The 18,812-nt window shown below is 38.5% G+C and overlaps 1 protein-coding gene across 5 annotated transcripts in view; it reads right to left on the minus strand.

The window, feature by feature from the left end:
- Positions 1 to 18,812, minus strand: part of SLC4A7 (solute carrier family 4 member 7) — a 92,259-nt gene that overhangs the window by 38,595 nt on the left and 34,852 nt on the right. For 4 of the 5 annotated variants that reach the window (XM_071561119.1, XM_071561115.1, XM_071561120.1 and 1 more), the window contains exons 2-6: positions 15,748 to 15,829; positions 7,036 to 7,179; positions 4,813 to 4,948; positions 3,413 to 3,573; positions 1,040 to 1,228 (exon numbers count right to left, since the gene is read on the minus strand). In XM_071561119.1, coding sequence (XP_071417220.1) covers positions 1,040 to 1,228; positions 3,413 to 3,573; positions 4,813 to 4,948; positions 7,036 to 7,179; positions 15,748 to 15,802 — 685 coding nt within the window. In that variant the 5' untranslated portion in view covers positions 15,803 to 15,829. The remainder of the gene's footprint in view (positions 1 to 1,039; positions 1,229 to 3,412; positions 3,574 to 4,812; positions 4,949 to 7,035; positions 7,180 to 15,747; positions 15,830 to 18,812) is intronic. The other variant, XM_071561117.1, reaches the window with a different exon arrangement.

The following is an 18,812-nucleotide window of genomic DNA, read 5'->3' on the forward strand; positions in this document are numbered from 1 at the left end:
ACAGTATGTTCTTATATAAATTAGTTCTATTTTCATTTTTGAAAAAAATATTCTGAAACTATGACAAAAATATTTAAGCATACACCATATACTCTCAATGGCTAACAAATATCAGTAAGTTTGGGCATTCTCTGGAGACTACTCCAGCATATGTAGCTCATAACAAGCACTTAACTAAGTGAACCATATTCTAAGCAATGAGGCATCTTTCAAGACAGGAAAAGAACTTCAAGGAGTGTTTCATGAAATCTCTAGTTTTTCCTAGATGAAAAAAGTTCAGTTGAAATTCTATGCATCTCAGTTAATGCAAAGCAAAAGAAAACAAGGAACAGAGACAGAAACAGAGGCCACAGAAATACAAGAAAAAAGGTAAGGTGCTCTGCAGTACATATTGCTATTTGGAGTTCAGAACCGGATGTCTAAAGTAAATTTTCAGGAATTGGTTCAAAACAAGATGTGCTGCAGCTTCCAAAAACATTGCTAATATCTTTTTTGGGTTTGGGATTATTTTTCCCCATTAGATCCTTTTCCAAGAAACTATTAAAAAAAACAGTGTCCTAGCCAAATGTGCTATCTTCACCAATGATATAGTGAACTTTTTCTAGCTATAGTAACATAAAAACACTGGATTAAAACACATTAATTGTCAGCATCATTGAACTCATGATCACCATGTAAATCTCGCACAAAGACTGTATAAGCAAGTAGCATCCATTTTATACACATGTATAAAGTTATGTCACGAAGCTGAAATTCCTCCAACATTGCACATCTTACTCAACTATATACTAAAAATCATTAGAACCAATGTAGGTCTATTTCTATACTTCAAAATAATGCATGCTGTGGTTTGCAGGCAGGAGTAGCAAGTTTTAAGTAAATTAAAAACCATCCAGACACATCATCCACATTGTTGTTAGTTCTTTGCTCATCAAGGAGGAAACACTTATCTGCTATTACCAGCTGAACTTTCCTTCATCTCCCAGTGAGAATATTATTTACCAGGTTAGTACAAACTGGATGCTACAACTTATCTCACCATTTCGTTCAAGCAAGTGAGGGTCAGAATGTTTCTTGCCTATATCTGCGAAAGACCGAACCAAAGGAATCCGACTGCTGAATTTTTTCTCATTCTGATGATGGTGCCTTTTTAGGAGAGCCTCCCTCACATTCTCTCTTATGGATTCATCCAGCTGGCCAGAGGCAATCATGTTGTCCAAAACCATATCTACATAATAACAACAAGAACAAAAAAGAAAATTATACAGGCAGCCATCAAATCTCTCCTTCACCACACTCCAGCATTGTAGTTGCATCATATCAGGGAAAAAAAAAATCAAATCTATTCTAAAAAAGGCTTTTCTTTAGCAAAGTTATCTTCAAGAATCCACAGAAAATTTTCAAAGACATCACTAAACAAGTAAATGTGAGAATAAGGAAAGCACAACATGCAGATCCAGAGACAGTATTTATTAGAAGCATTGCTCAAGAAATAAATTACTTAATATTTTATAATGTATTGCCATTTACTTCAACTTTCAATAGTGACTCCCATTCAAAAAAGTATCCATTGTATTCAACAACCCTACACTAGAAGTAGGTACACAAAAATAGAAACATAATGGAAAACAGACATGACAGACATAACCTGATGTTTCCTAATTTTGAAGCATATACAACTATATAAAAGTGAAAGTTACTACAGAATGAGATGAATTCCGTAACTGCTCTGTCATCTTTAGATGCACTTAACTTCATGTGATTCACATGCTGTAGAGGAGAGGTATAGAACAGCATCTAGTTATATCACCTAAAACTACTAACCATCTGCCAAATAACATGGAGTTTCAAAGGGGCATCTCAGTAGTATGCTCACACCAGGAAAGAAAGCCTGCATATCAGGGAAAACATCCACTGTGATTTCTTGGCTGCTCTTTTTTTTAAATAATAAAAAAATAAAATGAATTCATAAAAAAGCCCAACCTTCACATGGCAACACAAACCTGTATGACAACTTTTTGAATATATATAGTGCCAGGTTTATCTAACATATTGAGAACTTAACTGCACCACTAAACTGAAATGACACAGAACTTTCCACAATGAAAAGGGCTCAGGATGCCTTACTAACAAAACCATATGCAGCAAAGTGTCTGTCAGTACGGTGCAACTTCTTTCTGGTATTACTGGTAACACACAGCCATTTGCTAGAGGTCTTAGAAGGAAACCTTCCACCTTCTCCCTCCTCTTTTGACTAAGAAACAGTAATACCTACTAAGTGTTCCTGGTTCATGGAAACAAGACAATACATTTGTATACCAAGGACTGTTATCCTACATACTTCAGAATGGCACCTAAAATGAACTTGAAACAAATTCATACAATCTCATAAGACATCCTAGTTCCAACTGAAATACCCGTTTTTAAGTGTCATTTAGATAGAAAAATAGTTGCTTGATTCTAACACACTAAAATGGTTGCTAAATTTGATTATTAAAAAATAAAATTGCAAACCAAAATATTACAAATGATGCATTGAACACTCTTGTTCAGTAAGTCAAAAAATAGGAAGGGAATACCAATTTCCCAAGTGAACTTCGAAGATTTCAAAACAAGAAAACATTTTAAGCACTTCCAAAGTTTTTATGACTAAAACACCCTGTCCTTCACACACGTTGGTCAACTCTAATTCTACTATGATTCCTGAGAATGCATTCCTCTGTGTGGTACCTGTAGCAAGAGATACCAGGAAAATTATGTAAAACTAATTCAAAGGCATTCAGACTAAGTAGAGATACATATATAATGTATATATATGTATGTACACGCTTTTTTTGGGGGGGGGGGGGGGGGGGGGGGGCGTAGATCATATACATATGAAAGTCTCCAAAGCTGACTGTAGAGTATCCAAAATGACCATGTGATTAGTGAGGACACTCAACATAGCAGGTCAAACAACATGTACAAAATTTGTTTCTGCTCACCTATTATAAAGGTGAAAAAAATACCAGATGTGCAACAACCAACTGCACTAATGGCATCAAGTTAACATCAGCCAAATTATGATTTATAATTATGGTACTAAAGAGCACAAATAACTCCTAAAATGTTCTGGCAGATATTTACAATTCATCTGTAGAAACAAAGAACACAGTCAGGGATTAGAACACAAAGGCAAATTCTGGGCCTCATCCTAAAATACATGCTAACGGAGCTCCTACTCATCCACTGTAGCTTTTCGTACATGAAGTTTGTAGGACCAGTTCCTTATAACGAGATCAAGACAACTGCAGTAAGCATGCACATACCTGTTTCTTCAATACAGTATTTCAAGAACATAAAGACACTACCAAAATCCCTTCAAATAGATTAAAATTTAGGAATAAAATATTTTTTAAAGTTTTGCTGCAACCTGCTATCTCATCAAGTGTGTTTGCTCTCATGTCCAACATGACCGTCCCATTCAGAATGCAGCTTCGCAGTTCAAAGAGGCTGTGCAGAGACAGAGTTGCTACATAAGGCTTGCTCCATCGATCACCACCATCTTCAACATCCTCTTCAAATTTCAGCCACCTGAAATACATTCACATACAGATATTTCTCCTGGAAAGAAGATTTGGCAAGCAATCCCATCCTTCCATGTGGCTTCGGCATGACATGGAATAGGAAAATGCATGAGATCACACCACCTTTCATCTACTCAGACGACCCAACTGATCAACATTTTTATCACGCCTTTCAACCACACTCAGATGTTTTAGTTTTCACCCATATTGCCTCTTTTGATTTGAACAATACCTTTCTATTCACACATTCTTGTGAAGAGTATGGGATTGTGCCTTGTTACTTGATTTGTGTACCTTGATTTTGTTAGTATTTTAGGACCAGAAAGCTGTCTGAAACATACCATATAGCATGTTCAAGTCTCCTAACGGTGCTAGATCAGACATTTAAGAACTGGGCAATATTAATATGCACAACTATAAACTGATCTTGAGTCCAACACACAGGCATCATGCAAATTAAACTCCTGCAAAAGCTAGCATGCACCAAGGTAGCTGGAAGTACCTTGCAGAAGAATTTATTACAATGCGTATGTAGAAGGAGGCAACTAAATCAGTACGGCATCCTGCAGTGTTCATGCATGCAATTTTCAAAAAACTAATCAAATACTACCCAAGAAAAACATAATATCTGATTTTCTTTATGTTTGAGTGAGAAAAAAATTACACCAATATATCGGCAATAATAGACCAGAGAGATACCAGTCCATGGATGAACATATTCCTACCTTTCACAAAGTTTGGTATGATTAGTTTTAGGAATGTGAACACATCACCAACCAGAGAGACTGAGGGGCTCTGGAGAAATCGTATTTATACTTTCAGAGTTGGACGAAAAACCCAAAAGTTTTGCTTTGCTGAGCATGAATTGAGTACACAACTCCTAAAGTTAGTAAAGATTCTAAACCAAACCTGGCTTGCAGTTCTTTGAAATAAAATCAGTCTAAGGTATTGTTCAGAGGAAAGGGTTAAACGTGGAAGAATGGCAAGGAAGCTGGTAGATTTGCTAAGTGACCCTTCACACACAGGTGCAGACAGTGTGCCCACCCCTTGTCCAGAGGGACTGAGCCTGCGCTCAGCGGAGCATTCCCACCTGCGCGTCTCGCCCGCGGCTTCACCATCCTCCAGTTAGTGAGGCAGTGAACTAAACTCACTTTCTGCATTTCAGCCGTGGTTCTGTGGGTGCTCTGTCTGTCTGCCTGTGTCAACTCACACAGATATACCTTGAAACAATCTACTCCTAGCATACCTAGCCGTTTCTCTCCATTCATATTCTTCTCCATTCCTGAAGCAAAGTTCATCCATTTCAGTGAAGAGATCATGAGGAATGTGTTCATCATCATCTTCAGTACCCAAGATAAACTGCACTCGTTGAGATGGTGTGTCTTGAAGAAAAGGAGAAACTGAACAATTAACACAAGAAACACCCCATAACAATAAAATCTCCTGCTCTCAGCTAGAAAAGTGCAGCACAACCACCTCTTTAAGAGGGAGAAGGAAGAAACATCAACGTTTCTTTAGAAGGAGGCTCTCTGAAAATTTTGTATTGTTTCTGAAAACAAAACATCTGGAAATTTATGTTTATGAAAAGTAATTAAGTATTTTTAGCTCTTCTACAGATTGCCAATAGGGGAAAAAACCCCAAACAGTAAAATTGTCTTAAAAAATATATACCAAATGGCTAGAAACTTTGTTCTCACTTTGAGAACAAAATAAATTATATCATTATGACACTGACAATAATTAAAGGAGAAAAAGAGAATTCAAGACAGGCTGTTGGAAAAAAACAGTTACCCAAGTAATAGCTGAAGACACTCAATAGTGAGTACCCAGCAATTCATATTGTTAGACTTTTCTATGGCCTTTTATTACTTATGTAGGATGAAAAAAAATATATTAATTTATACATAATGCGTGGTTGGAGCACTATGTATAAATTAGCATAGCAATGTAGAAATTATGCAGCTAAAATGTTGAGGAAATATTTTACCTTCTCATAGTATAATGCCAAGCAGAACAGGCTCAGTAAAAACTAGTAAGAAATTTAAACTACCTTTATTGATCAAGTAAGTACTGAATTGCATTGCTAAGCAAAACTTTGAAAAAACCCCACCAATAAAGACACATGGGTTTAGATACTCTTAATACCTATACACAGATTTTGTTTCAAATCAAGTAAATTTTCAAATTACAAGGGTTCAGTAACGTAGCAATTGCAATATTATCTCAAGGTCAGAGACAGAAAACCCACATAAATCTCAATGTTAAAATTTTTACATTTTATCATTGAAACATCACTCTCACAGCTGTTAGATGTGAACATACAACTGCATGCTTCGACTGCAGAAGGAAGATCCTTTTAGATTTGCAAGATCTGAATTACCAACAAACTTCATTCAGAATTATAGTTTGCTTTTGCACTGTTGTTCTGGCATACATCATCATCCAATAACAATTCTGAAGTCAGCTCTTGAATGCAAACAACATTCATTATCAACTCAAATCTATAGCAGATCGTTACTGTTCCAAAACCAACAGAGTAACCAGAACAGATAATTGAATTTCTATCATTTTAATATCACTTGTTGCTTCAAAAACTGTACAGGAAGACTCTATAAACCTAATGCCAATTATAATAATTTATATTCAAGAGGGGAAGCTTTGAAAATGGATGTAACAAAGAACCACAGAATGGTAAAAGGAGACTTGCCAAAGCATTCCCATTGGAAGACTCCTTTGTTTCAGGTACTGGCCCCATGCAGAACATGGTTCCAGTTATAGAAAGTTAATAGTGAACAGCACAGTATCCACATTTGAATTTGAACATTGCCCTAACTTAACTTGCCCGTTCACTGCACTCTAGGAACAAAAGTGGTTGTAGAGTATTGAAGAAAAACTGCTAAGAGTAGTGTCAAATAATTTAATTTCAGAGAATGATATGAAAAAATCATCATCTCTTGAGGATAAGAGGCAGGTTGGGGAGCAGTTTATGATCCAAACCAGAAACTTAGGAGGCTGTACTTTACTTGTAATTGCTTTACTAACAGACAGCAAGAAGGATGAAGTAAATACTTAAACACATCATTGATCAAATTACCATGGTAAATGCTGCTCCACAGCTACATTCTTACTTGTAAAAATCAGATGAAGACATACGCAACTACACAATCTGAAAAAAGGTGTCTAATTGAAGTAACACAGACCGTCATGCTACAGGAGAGCATTACAAAGCTCTATCTAACCCGTTCAGTGCAGGCTGCTGAACATTCATGCGGACAGCTGGGCCAAGTCCAATAGCTTATGACTTAGATAAAACACAACCACAAAACCCTTGTCTGATTGGACATAGAAAGACACTAATTACAGTGAGAATACAAGAAATAGCATAAAACAAACAACATTTAAGCAGAGAGTTAACTACCACAAGTTTATTTTCAAAAGAGGCCAAGAACTCCCACCACAACTTTCTTACCATATGACGGAGATTCCCGGCCATCCTCTCTGTCATTTTCTTTCTCTTTTTTTCTCCTGTGATGCCTGTGCCCACGGTGTCTGTGCCGCCGCCGGCCTGGCTTCCCAAGGGGGACGTGAACTCCAATGTACACAGCTCTGTGGCCTTTCCAAGAAAGTTGAAAAGAAAACAATTAAAGAAAATCCAACCTGCTGCCCAAATTTGGTGTCTAATGGTCAGAGGGTTGAAAAAAGAAATCCAAAAGCACTTGACAAAACTAACTTTAGTGAACTAATATGACCGCTTCCTTTCTGTCCTTCCAGAGTGTCTAGTAACTAGTGCTAGACCCATCTGCCTGATAAATTGGGCCATATTCTTAATTAGTTTAAGAATTCAGTTTGGAACAAGTAATACAGAAATACAAGCTTGACCTGTAACACTGAAATAAGCTACTTGATAAACATGAAGCCAAAGCAGAGAAAATACAGGATGCTTCTCTTTTTCGCAGGGATTCATATCAGGAGAGTCATTAGAATGGCAAAATGTAATTCCCTAGTTCAGCTTATTTAACTTCATTAAGAAATTACTTAACATTTACAGTCTGCAAAGAGTTTTTTCTTCTTGAAGGAGCTACCAATATTTCCTCAAGTAGCACATGACACATCTAGATGAAACTGATCTTCAATTATACCATTAATTTAGTACCAGGAACATAAAAGGAACTTAAGATTTTTGGAGTTATATCAACACTTCAAATAATTTACAGAGAGGTTGTGGGGGTTTTTCCTACCCTACATTTTTTATTAAGTTTAACAAGATATTCTTAAATTAATACATAGTGCTCTTTAAAACATGTACTTTCAACATCTTGTTTTTCCTTTGACCTTTCACATTAAGAGAATATTAGCATCAACAACTAGGCAAAAGAAATCAATCAACAGACTATTATGAACATACTACTACCACATCCCCTGTCATGGAGACAGCATACACAACAGACTCTTCAATTCCTATTTAAACAATCTCAGGAAGAGACACATTAACTGTATGTCTGGAGGTTAACAATAAATACTCTGCTTCAAACTGTACAAGACTTATTTCAGGAGACTGACATTAACCAAAGAAAAAGGAAGTGGTTTTCCAGCTCTTAGACAGATGCAAATTCAGCAAATTTACATTATACAGGCAAGCCCAAGGAGCTGTAACTGTACACACACACGCACATATTTATGTGTGTATAGAACACATACAACAGATGAAAGATATTGAAAAATCCTGGTGATTACAGAGCTTTAAAGAAAAAGTGGTGCGATGCCACTTGTTTTCTGAAAAAAGAATCCCTAAGCCCAAAAAGATACCACTTTATAGAAGTTTTGTGCATTTTTACAGTGCTATATAACTAAAAATACCAGCAAAACTCAGTATTAACACATGAGCAAGTTCCATGTTTAATTAATTTGGTCAAGAGTCCTTTACACATAACAAAACCCAATTCTTGACAGACTTCCAACACGAGTTTAATTAGAGTCAACTGGCTGGCACTATGACCAAGTCTGAAATTAAGCATATTAAAAGCTGTTTGTTTCCATGTAAGAGTGGAAAAGAGATTAATTTCTTGAAGCACTTATAGAGAGAGACTTGTCTTTTGTGAGTTTCTTCCAACAAGAATGTCCAGCCCCTGCTGGGCAGCCTGACCTCCACCCTCCACGACTGCTGGGCTCAAAAATAACTGCACTGCTCCCCACACCCCATTCAAAGCTTCCTGGTGCAACGGAGTGAGCCACCACTTACTGCAAATGCTGTTATCATGTCTGTTGGGCTTTTTTGTTGTATTTAATATATTGGCAAGTATTAAAGTACAGTTTATATATGTACACCCTTAAACGGTTCTAATTCCTTCCCAAAGTGCTGGCTTTTTTTTGCAGGAACTTTTTTTTCCTAAGAGAAACTCTAGCATTCTTCTAGCAACAGAACATTTTATGTAATACAGTTAATAAAAATGTTTTAAGCATGTGTTTTGAACATTGCCTAAAAAATCCAAACTTGCAGGAATCTGAAACTGTTCAGGATTTTACTTCCAGAAAAATCAGAAGGACATCCACATTTCGATCTCTTGCTGTTCCCATAAATTAGAGACAAAGATCCTACATTCTTTTCTATACTCAACATCAAACAAATAAAAATGCCATAGACTTTTCTCAAGGGCCTCCACCTTAAACAATGCACCCTGCTAGTGCAAAAATTGGCATTTGTAATAGTGTGATCACTTCCAAAGTCAAAGACCATGTTGCTGCACAGAGGGGAGGCAGAACAAGGAAATGAGGAGTTTACACCTCCTTTTGCAAAATTGCAATCCCACAATTTTTTTTTTCAATAGTTTGGAGAAGAGCAGGTGTGTTGCAAAGGGACAGGTAAAACCTATGGAAAACTGAGCTGAAATAAGCAACAACCCACAGGTGTTTCTGAACAACCTGTGTTTACAACTGATTGTTTTCCACCCAAAAAGCACTGGCCTCTCGTAGAATGGTGTCCAGGTGCCTCATGGCTGCTTCAAGGCACATCAAGTAGGCACTGCCAACTTAGTACTCGTAAGGGGGGTACTGTTAATTTAGAAGATCAATGGAGCACAGAAGGGTGAGAAAGGGCGTGCTGGGAAACTAGGCAGAGTAGTATACAAAGTAACTATATAACACTAGATGTTCTTCATTATCAAGGCCGTGTTCCTCTCTGACTTGGCTGCACGCACGGGAACACAATGGTGAAGGTTGTACAGGGGGATGAGGAAGCTGATGATGGGAGGAAGAATAGGTGGGCAGGGGTCGTAGGACCACTACCCGACAGGTGAGCATGCACAGACTGGTGCCACTTATGTAATTAATAGGCAGTGTTTGGCTGCCGCTCAGGCATCACCTTATACTGCATCCTGGCCCTACGTAGTATAATGGATAGCTGATAAATGGGAACACCAGGAGTGGGGGAGCTGAGCAACACCCATCCTTCCACCAAGCCCATGTTCGCTCCGCAGGGATGCCCGCTAAGCATGAGTGCCATCCAGCTGCTGCCATCCTGGTAGTCCTGGCCTGTCTGCTCCAGTAAGCATCACAGATAGGAAGCAACTGCTGCAGCATCAACTATGTTTCAACTATATTGTATCCTTTAATTAAGTTTTAAATATTTTATTCTTTCTATTCTCTTTTGTCGTAAGTATTTTATCCTTTTAATTCTCTTTTGCTAGTTGTTACTGCAATAAATGCTCTTTGGAGTGTCTTATGACTGTGATTAGCTTTATTCTGGACATGTATCCAAAAAGAACTGTTACAGTGCTCAACCTGGGAAGTCAGTCTATAACCTACAACATTGATAATGCTGTTCAACTCTGAAAGGAAATTTTAAAGAAAGCACCTTCTTGCTACCCTAGCAAATGAGGGGTGTCTCACAAAGACAGGGGAACAGACCAGGGATGGGTTATCCCACCCTTGAGCCCACCCTGCCCAGAAGTGACTACTGTGTGATTGGCTATTTCCTCATGCAGACAGAGTCCTGCAGGCAAATGTAAAAGAATACTTTTCCCAAACTCCTTCTGTATATGCAAAGTGACTGCTACACCTGCAACGGTATCTTGGGACTAATAAGAAATGTAGATGAGCAAGATGATTTTCAGTGATGGTTAAGTAAAATGCATCACAATCCAAAGTAATTCTATCAGAATATCAGAAAAAAACTTGGTCTTGAGAAAGGGTCTGAGAGTTACCTTTTTTTTCTTTTTCAGAGCAAACACTGGGGGTGGCAGCACAACAGACTAACCAAGAAAAATTTGGTTATTTCAAAACAGTGCACCAGACTGCTCCTTAAGAAAAGGAACCTTTTTTGTATCATAAACACTTAAAAATAAAAACACCTCATCTAATAGCTAGAAATCCAGAGCTACTGCTGTTGAGTACACTGCCATGGTTACCCAAAACCACGTTGCAGGTATATGCAACTCCAAAGGGAGGGCAAAACTAGAAAATAAAAGCTGGACAAGCTTAACTTTGGTTCTAACTCAGCAAAGCACTGAGAATCCCTCTAAAAATAAGACAGCTGCATTGAGTAGGTCTGTGTTCCCTTAAGTTTCATTTTTCAGGAGTAATAATGTTTGCAGAGGGACAGGCAAAGATTTACCCACAAACACCATTTACAAGAAGCAAAACAAAATAGGGATTATTTTTTCCTTCACTCCCAATGAATTGAGTGAAACAACTCATAGTACCCTTCAACTTGGCGAAAAAAAACCCAATAAACAACAACAAAAGGAACAAAAAGAAACAACAGCAAAAAAAACCCAAATAAACAACCAGAAAACTAGCAAATAAAAATCATGTAGAAAGGCAATTAATATAAAATTATTATAATAGCAATGCGGGAGAAGTTAGCTCTAAAAAGGCCAGAATTTATGTATGCACCAGGGTTATTTCTAGAAGGAACATCACCTTTTCCTTGAACATTGTTTTTAAAAGCTTGAAAGGTTGACCTTCAAAGCTTTATTCACGTAAATGTCTGTACCACAGTACCACTTTCAAGCAAAGCTTCTTAGAGCATTACTATAAACCAATAATCAATAGAATTAGTAGACTGCCCAATACTAAATTTAGTAATACAAAGCTCAAGAGATAATTGCTCATTTTAATCCAACATGACTTTATCCAAGCTTAGCTGCTCAAATCCACCAAGAGTATTTACTACTTAAGGTCCTTATCAGTATGAAACAAATTTAAATTTTAGAAACTTGCAACATCTCCATCACATGGTTGGTATCACTCCAAAAATCAGTTTGTGTAAAGTCCTATAAAATTCACAGAAAAGAAGATGCTTTAAGTTCCCCGATATTTCCCCAACCCCCCCGTAAAAATGTTAACAGAGGACTTAAAGTCTGAGGGAGATCAAAAACATGTATCCAAAAATGCTCTGATGTGGTAATGCTTGAAGTACAATTCTACACAGAACTTTCTCTTTTCTTTGGCTACATGCCTTTAGAGCTTCATACAAAGGACATTCTTCTACATGTTAACAAGAGAAAGCAAAGAAAATCAAGTTTCTATCTATGTGAATTCTTAAATCCTGTTACTTAGAAATTTGAACTAAGAGAGATCATCTATTAATGATGGATGTAAGGACATCTGGAGGTGAGCTACCTGGTCCAGTCTTGCTCAAACTACAGCCAACTTCAGACCTGAAGCCATCTTTTTGGTCAGGTTGGCTTGGATGACAACCAGCCAAGCTTTCAGTACCTTTATGGACACGTATTCTACAGCCTCTCTGGGGAACCTGTACCAACCTGTAGCAACATACTGCAGGAAAAAAATTTCCCAATATGCAATTATCACTTCCAGTACCACATCTTATGTGTGGTTCTCCTCACTCTTTCACAAAGCATCTTCAAGAAGAGCCTGACTTTATCTTCTCAAAAAGCTCCCAAGTCTGCTGAAGACAAAAACTTTGTGACGAGAATTACTAGGTTTCTGAAAATCTTGAAATCATATTCTTAGGATAGAACATTTATTTTAAACAGAAGCCTTTAATCAAATAATGTGGTTATCTATGTTCCAGCATGAAGCATTCCAGTATGGAAAAACTGGGGAATGTGCAGGAGAGATCCTAATCTGTTCCTTCAGATCATAAAATGGTAGGAAAAACCCAGCAGTTTTGTCCTCTTTTAATTGCCCTAGGAGAAAAGATTTGGAACACAGCATCTCATGCCTTGACATTAATTTCCCTTGTGTCACAGAGAGTAATTAATATTGATGATAGTGAAGTTCTTTGCGGAAGACACAAACTAAGTATTTGAAAACAAACAGTATTTTTCACTTATTTTATGACCTTCTCACACACATATTCCCAAGAAACAGTCAAATTATTCTCTAAGGAATCAATATATCAAAAGTGAATATAAAATACTTTAATATAATCTTGGTCTTCCATACAGGAATTGATTACTAAGAAGTCCTTTATTACCAAGGATTCTTCTTCTGCACTTTGCTAAAAGAACTGTTCATCAAGAGCTATCTCTTGCTCTCAGAATCAAACATATGAGATACAATTTTCTAATCAAATCTGCATAAAGAGATAAAGAAAATTCTTTTGTGGCACACCTACATGCCATAGCTGGAACCCAAAGATTCTTCATGGCACAGTATACTTCAGAATCCACTCCATCTCCTAGTCTATACTCTGAAATCTCCTGTTGCTCTCAGTAATTAAGTATATCTGAGAATACACTTTTTATACTTGGATAGATACAAATTGAGAAGCATAATCCAAAGCCACAGTAGGCATAGCATGGGGTAAGGCAGCTCAGTAAGAGTGTTTTCTTACTGCATGACAAGAGACAGCATCATATTATGCTGGTTGACAGAAGCAGTGAATGCCAGATTTCTAATTACACACAGAAGTAATTTTTTTTTCTGACTTAACCCCAAATATGAGTTGATAGGGGCAGTCAGAGAAAAATGCACTGAATAGTCCTACTTGACACAATCAAGAAGCCATTATCAGTAACTACATTAGACATACAAGTAGGAACAGTAATACGAAAAGCTTAGAGCTGTCTGGCAAAGCCACCCAAGGAATCTGGCACAGAATGCCCACCCCAGGTCTCTGTGGCCCACTGCCAGCACCATCTCCCTTGCCTGGGAAAGGAGTCAGCATGTGGTACCCATGGGAGGGGGATGAGCTGTCCCTGCCTTGGTGTCCTAGTTCAGCTGGAGGGACCAGCTAACCCTGTGTGGTGGTGATCAAACCTGTGTATTCCACCCCCTCTATTCATTCCCCAAGGACAATGGGCCATTAGCAGCAGCTGCCCAGGGAGCCATTATCACTTCACACCCAGCCTGAGGGGGGCGGAGCTGCTAATGGGCCATCAACAGCTCAACAACCCCTGGCTCCCAGAGTTAATCACCCATTGTGTGAGTCCCCGCCCAGGGGGAGGGACTGAGTGCTCCCTGAGGGTACATAAGTGGTGGGTAAGAAGACCTCAGCCCTTCTCGTCGGATCCAGAGCAGCAGCAGGACCTCGACAGCAGGAGATCACCGCTCTCGCCCAGACCACAGCCCTCGCCTGCACCAACAGGTTTTTCTTTTCCTTTTGCTCTGGACTTGGGGGAGCCACAGGGGTCTCAGCACAAGGGCAAACAAACCCCCTTGGGTTTGTGCCCCAGGACACTGGGTTATACTGCTGGGGTATTGTGAGTTGAAAGCAATTTCCCTTGTGTATCAGTGTTGTTATTGTAATATTATTATTAAATTTTAGCTCTGACTTATAATCTCTCTCGTGGTGAGTTCATTTCCCCTGCTGGTTCACCTTCAAACCAGCACATCTTTTGGCGCCCAACGTGGGGCACGAGAGAGAAGTCAGAACTACAATTTCATTTTGTGTATTTGGGTACAGAAACTCCCTGACTACCATGTTGCTTGATGTATTCATGTGGATCGTGTATCTGGGCCTGTTCATATTTCGACACATGGGGAACCATGTGCCTGTTTTGATGCTCTCTTTAGTACCAGGGAGAAGAATCAAAATTGCTTTATTAATATACTATGTTTATGTTGTCATAACATCAGAAGCAATGAATTTCATTGTGAATGTATATTCAGTCTGGTCTGCCTGTCCTGGTTTGGGTTGTTACCTCTGGGGTCTCATTAAAAATAGCACCCAGACTGTGGGGAAAACAGGCGGAGATGGTTACTTCCACCTTTTCACCTCTGCTACAACAATCATTGAAAATATTGAGCTTCCTTTTGATGTTAGGGACAGCATAATCCTGCTGTTAGTGTTGCTTTGTCTCCTCTGTACTGTATACACCATGTTTAGGGTCAGAACTGGGCTCTCTAAGGAGACTTGCTGGAGGCCTGCCCTGGGAGCGGATGATGTTGAGTGGCACGGGAAGTGGGAAGATATGGGCCAGTATTTGGAGACCTTCTCTCCTCAAATGATCTGGAAATTCACCCCGGAACAACTGCAGGACCCTGCCAAAATGCTAAGCTATGTCAAAGGAAGATGCTCTGGTAGTCCCAGAGATATGCAGCTCACAGCAACCTGCTGGGCCCTGGCCACTGCCTACCGCACACTGCTTGGTGTGGTACAGCATCATCAGGAGGAGGAGAAAAGGAGCAAATCCACAGGCACCATGTCCACCCAGACCACGGCTGAGCCAGGGAGGAAGAGAGATACATCAACTAGCGCCATGTCCACCCAGACCATGACTGAGCCAGAGAGGAAGAGAGATACATCAACTAGCGCCATGTCCACCCAGACCATGACTGAGCCAGAGAGGAAGAGAGATACATCAACTAGCGCCATGTCCATCCTTAACTTTCAGAAAGCAAAACAAACATCTCCCTCATGACCTGTTTCCTGAATTTTGATTCTGCAGAACTTGACACCACTCATGCTGGAAAATTACTTACCAACAGCAGATTTCAAACCTAAATCTCAGAAGCAAGTTTTCCTTGGAAAGCTTCATCAAAAAATTTTTTTTACATCTTTTTCTGTGACAGATTTAAATGACAGTGAGTATTTACTAGCATGCATACAGACCAAAAAAAACCAACACAGGTCATCTCTGTCTTTCACCAGTTTTATTCCTGGAATTTCACAATAGCCATAAAATTCTGATTCCTTTTAAGGCGGAAAGAACATCTTTTATCCCCAGGCAAAAAAATGCATGTTAAGCAAAACAGAAAATCACCACAAACTTACTCTCTAGTTCTTCTTTCTCAAAATTTGTATTGATAGTAGAGCTGATTTTGCCCATATCCACAACAGCTTCTTCATCGTGACCCTGAAGAAACGAGACACAAGTTTTAAGTTAAAACTAAGTAAAATTACTTTTTTCCTAAATTTCTAAATATGTTCTGAAGCAGTATATCAAAGTTTTCTAAACCACTACATTTTCACTGCTTAGAGAATGAAAACGTCACTGAGAATCTACCCACCCAATTCTTCAAGAAAAATTACCCTGTATTGAAGAAAAAAGAGAGTAAACCCATCGTCAGGCTAAACACCATGCAATTTCTGTTTGCAATGCTCTTGATTTCATTGAATAAACAGTCAGGATACACATCTCAGCAGTGCAGTATTCTTTGGTTTTTATTCAACAGCAATCAATGTACTTCAATAAAATAACTGGCAAATTTATAGGAAGCTACACAAGTTAATATTCAGAGACCCCGAACTCATCTGCTTACGAGAGAATCTCCTGTGTGAGATTTTCCAGCACAAATAAAAAGCTTTTGTGAACAAAGGGGCAGCAAATGGGTTAAGTCACACAACTTGGGGGTCTCTCCCAGACCAGCAGCTCTGGAAAGATCAAAACAACTGCTTCGCCCAGATTTCAAGCAGCCAGCTTAGTAATCACACTCCCACCTCCTTCACACTTCGGGGGCACAAAGTGAAAAAGCAGCAGTTTCAAGACCACCTGTTCTGTTACTACTGAAATCACACCATTCGTCACACAAAAGCACAGTATTTCAAACAAATAATAAGCTCAAGAATTAGGCATATTTCTGAACATGTCCTCTAATCACATTTAGCACGTCACTGAAGAAGAACTTAAAGCACTGACTTTTGCTCAGTCTTGACGGAAACAAAGGAACAGAGCAGTAGAAATCTCAATCTCATCTCGGACCCAACATCAAAACATTAAAGTGCCTCCCTCCATGTGTTTGCACTCCTGAATACGGTCCACTTTAACAGCTCACAAATTACGGCCTCCTGACAAAACTGGTTCTCCACAAGAACAACTGCCTAAGGCTAATGCTTCACATCCACGTGTAAGGGCAGGCTAACTCCTTAAGAATACTGTCACTGCTCTTTCTGCTCCCTTGGCCATGTGCTTTTTTCCTTAAGTCAGACCTAACTAGGATGAAATACGATAAAAAGCGCTTAAGCACTGGACTTAATTTTTTTAGCTTTTTTTATAACAACTTACATTTTCACTGGATCAGTTCACTAAATTGACCTTTCCTAGAGTTAAAAAACAAGCCTAAATCCAGAGCTTAACAGGGACTGGGAACCCTAACAATGTCGACATTCACCTAAACTTTGATCTCAGAATTATGCAATTGCTTTATGTATAGAACAAGATGGTCACCTCACAGGAAAGTGACAAGGATGAAAAATAACATACCTGTGTAACAGGTTCAAGCTAAAACATACTGTAGTAACCTCCACCATCCCCCCAAACCAGGTTTTTTTTGAACATGTCACTTTTCAGTTTTAATAAAAAAAGTATTTCTTACAGTGCTTGTGCACACATACAAACACACACGAAAAATCTAAATCTTTGTTTGGCTACTGGGTAAAGCAGATAAAAGAATATGAAGATGATAAACACCACACACTGGAAAAAACGTCAGATGAGGTTTAAAAAAAGGTTACAGACACCACACAAAAAAAAAACCCAAACCAGCCTACACTACATAAATAAGCAAGAATACAAGAGAAAAGAATGGCACATGGCAGAACAAACCTCTGATAACTCAATAAAGGCTGATTCTGTGCTCCTAAAAACAGGGTTTTCAAGAAAGGCATGACACAGTAATCTAACTTTGTCACTACTCCTGCACTGTAAAAGTAGTTTTGCAAGCAGGTTAGAAAAATCAAAATTCCTGCAACACTTCCCACAGCTACAACTAAAAAAAAATCAAGGGATTAAACCAAAGTCATGTCTGTTGGGCAAATGTGAGAAAATGTTACAAGGAGCCACTATAGAAGAATTGGCAGAAATTTTTAAAAAGTGTCATGGTAACAAGATGTGAGGGGTCTCCAACACAACAAAATCAAATGTTCTGTAATACACTCCAGTTCACAGAAGCAGATTACACAGTAATCTTACAATTACCCTGAAACTCCAAATAGAGATGGAAATAGATGGAAGAATTAAAAATCCTGTAAACTATCTTAAGTGTTCCATCGTATGTGAGAGAAAAAAAACCCTAATAACAGGAAAGCTGCTATCAAAACCTATTGCACAATTAGCTTTGTGGTTACAGCCACAGACTGACACAAAATCCTGTACCTAAACACATCCATCCTCAACAGTCCTTTTAGGATCCCTGCCAAACAGTTTTTGAGCAATAAAAGGAACACAAAGTTTTCCCCCAGATTATACAAACTACTGCATACCAGTAGAAAACTACATACACACTGCAGAAAATACACAAGCAAGACTTTTATCTCCAAATAAAATTTTGAACCTGTATTTGCTGTATGCCTTACATCATGTTACTAATGTTTATCACCCTTTGCTTTAGTAAAAGATGGTCTTTGCCAAACTCAAACATATAGAAGCAGCCTTCAAAAACCACATCATGTGAAAAGTAACATGTCTTTTAAGATTAGATTACTGAAGGTATGTGTGCCCTTGCAAACCGTTCTATCACTATCTCAGAGTACTCAACATATGCAAAGACTCTTCCAAGAATAAACCATAACAACCACAAATATCACAGATGAAGAAGGTACATCCTTTACAGCCTTTGTTCAGCATCACAAAGCATCATTTTAACATACCTGTTTGGGATGCCGAGAGCAAATCCCAGTGTGAGGCACTTTTGCCTTAGGTCTGGGAAAGATCAAAAATACTCAAACATGCTGTAAAACTAATTCCAAACTACAACCTTTCCCTGGTTAAAAATAAAGTCTGTAGGGCAGAGGTTTCCAGTAATTACAGATGATCTATCATGTCAGTGGAGAGCACAAAAGGGAGGGAAAACTATTACAGTTGCCATTTTAGTTCTCTCTTCTACTTTTTGAACTTTTTA

Source organism: Pithys albifrons, chromosome 7 (assembly GCF_047495875.1).
Source record: "Pithys albifrons albifrons isolate INPA30051 chromosome 7, PitAlb_v1, whole genome shotgun sequence".
NCBI classification, from domain to species: Eukaryota; Metazoa; Chordata; class Aves; order Passeriformes; family Thamnophilidae; genus Pithys; species Pithys albifrons.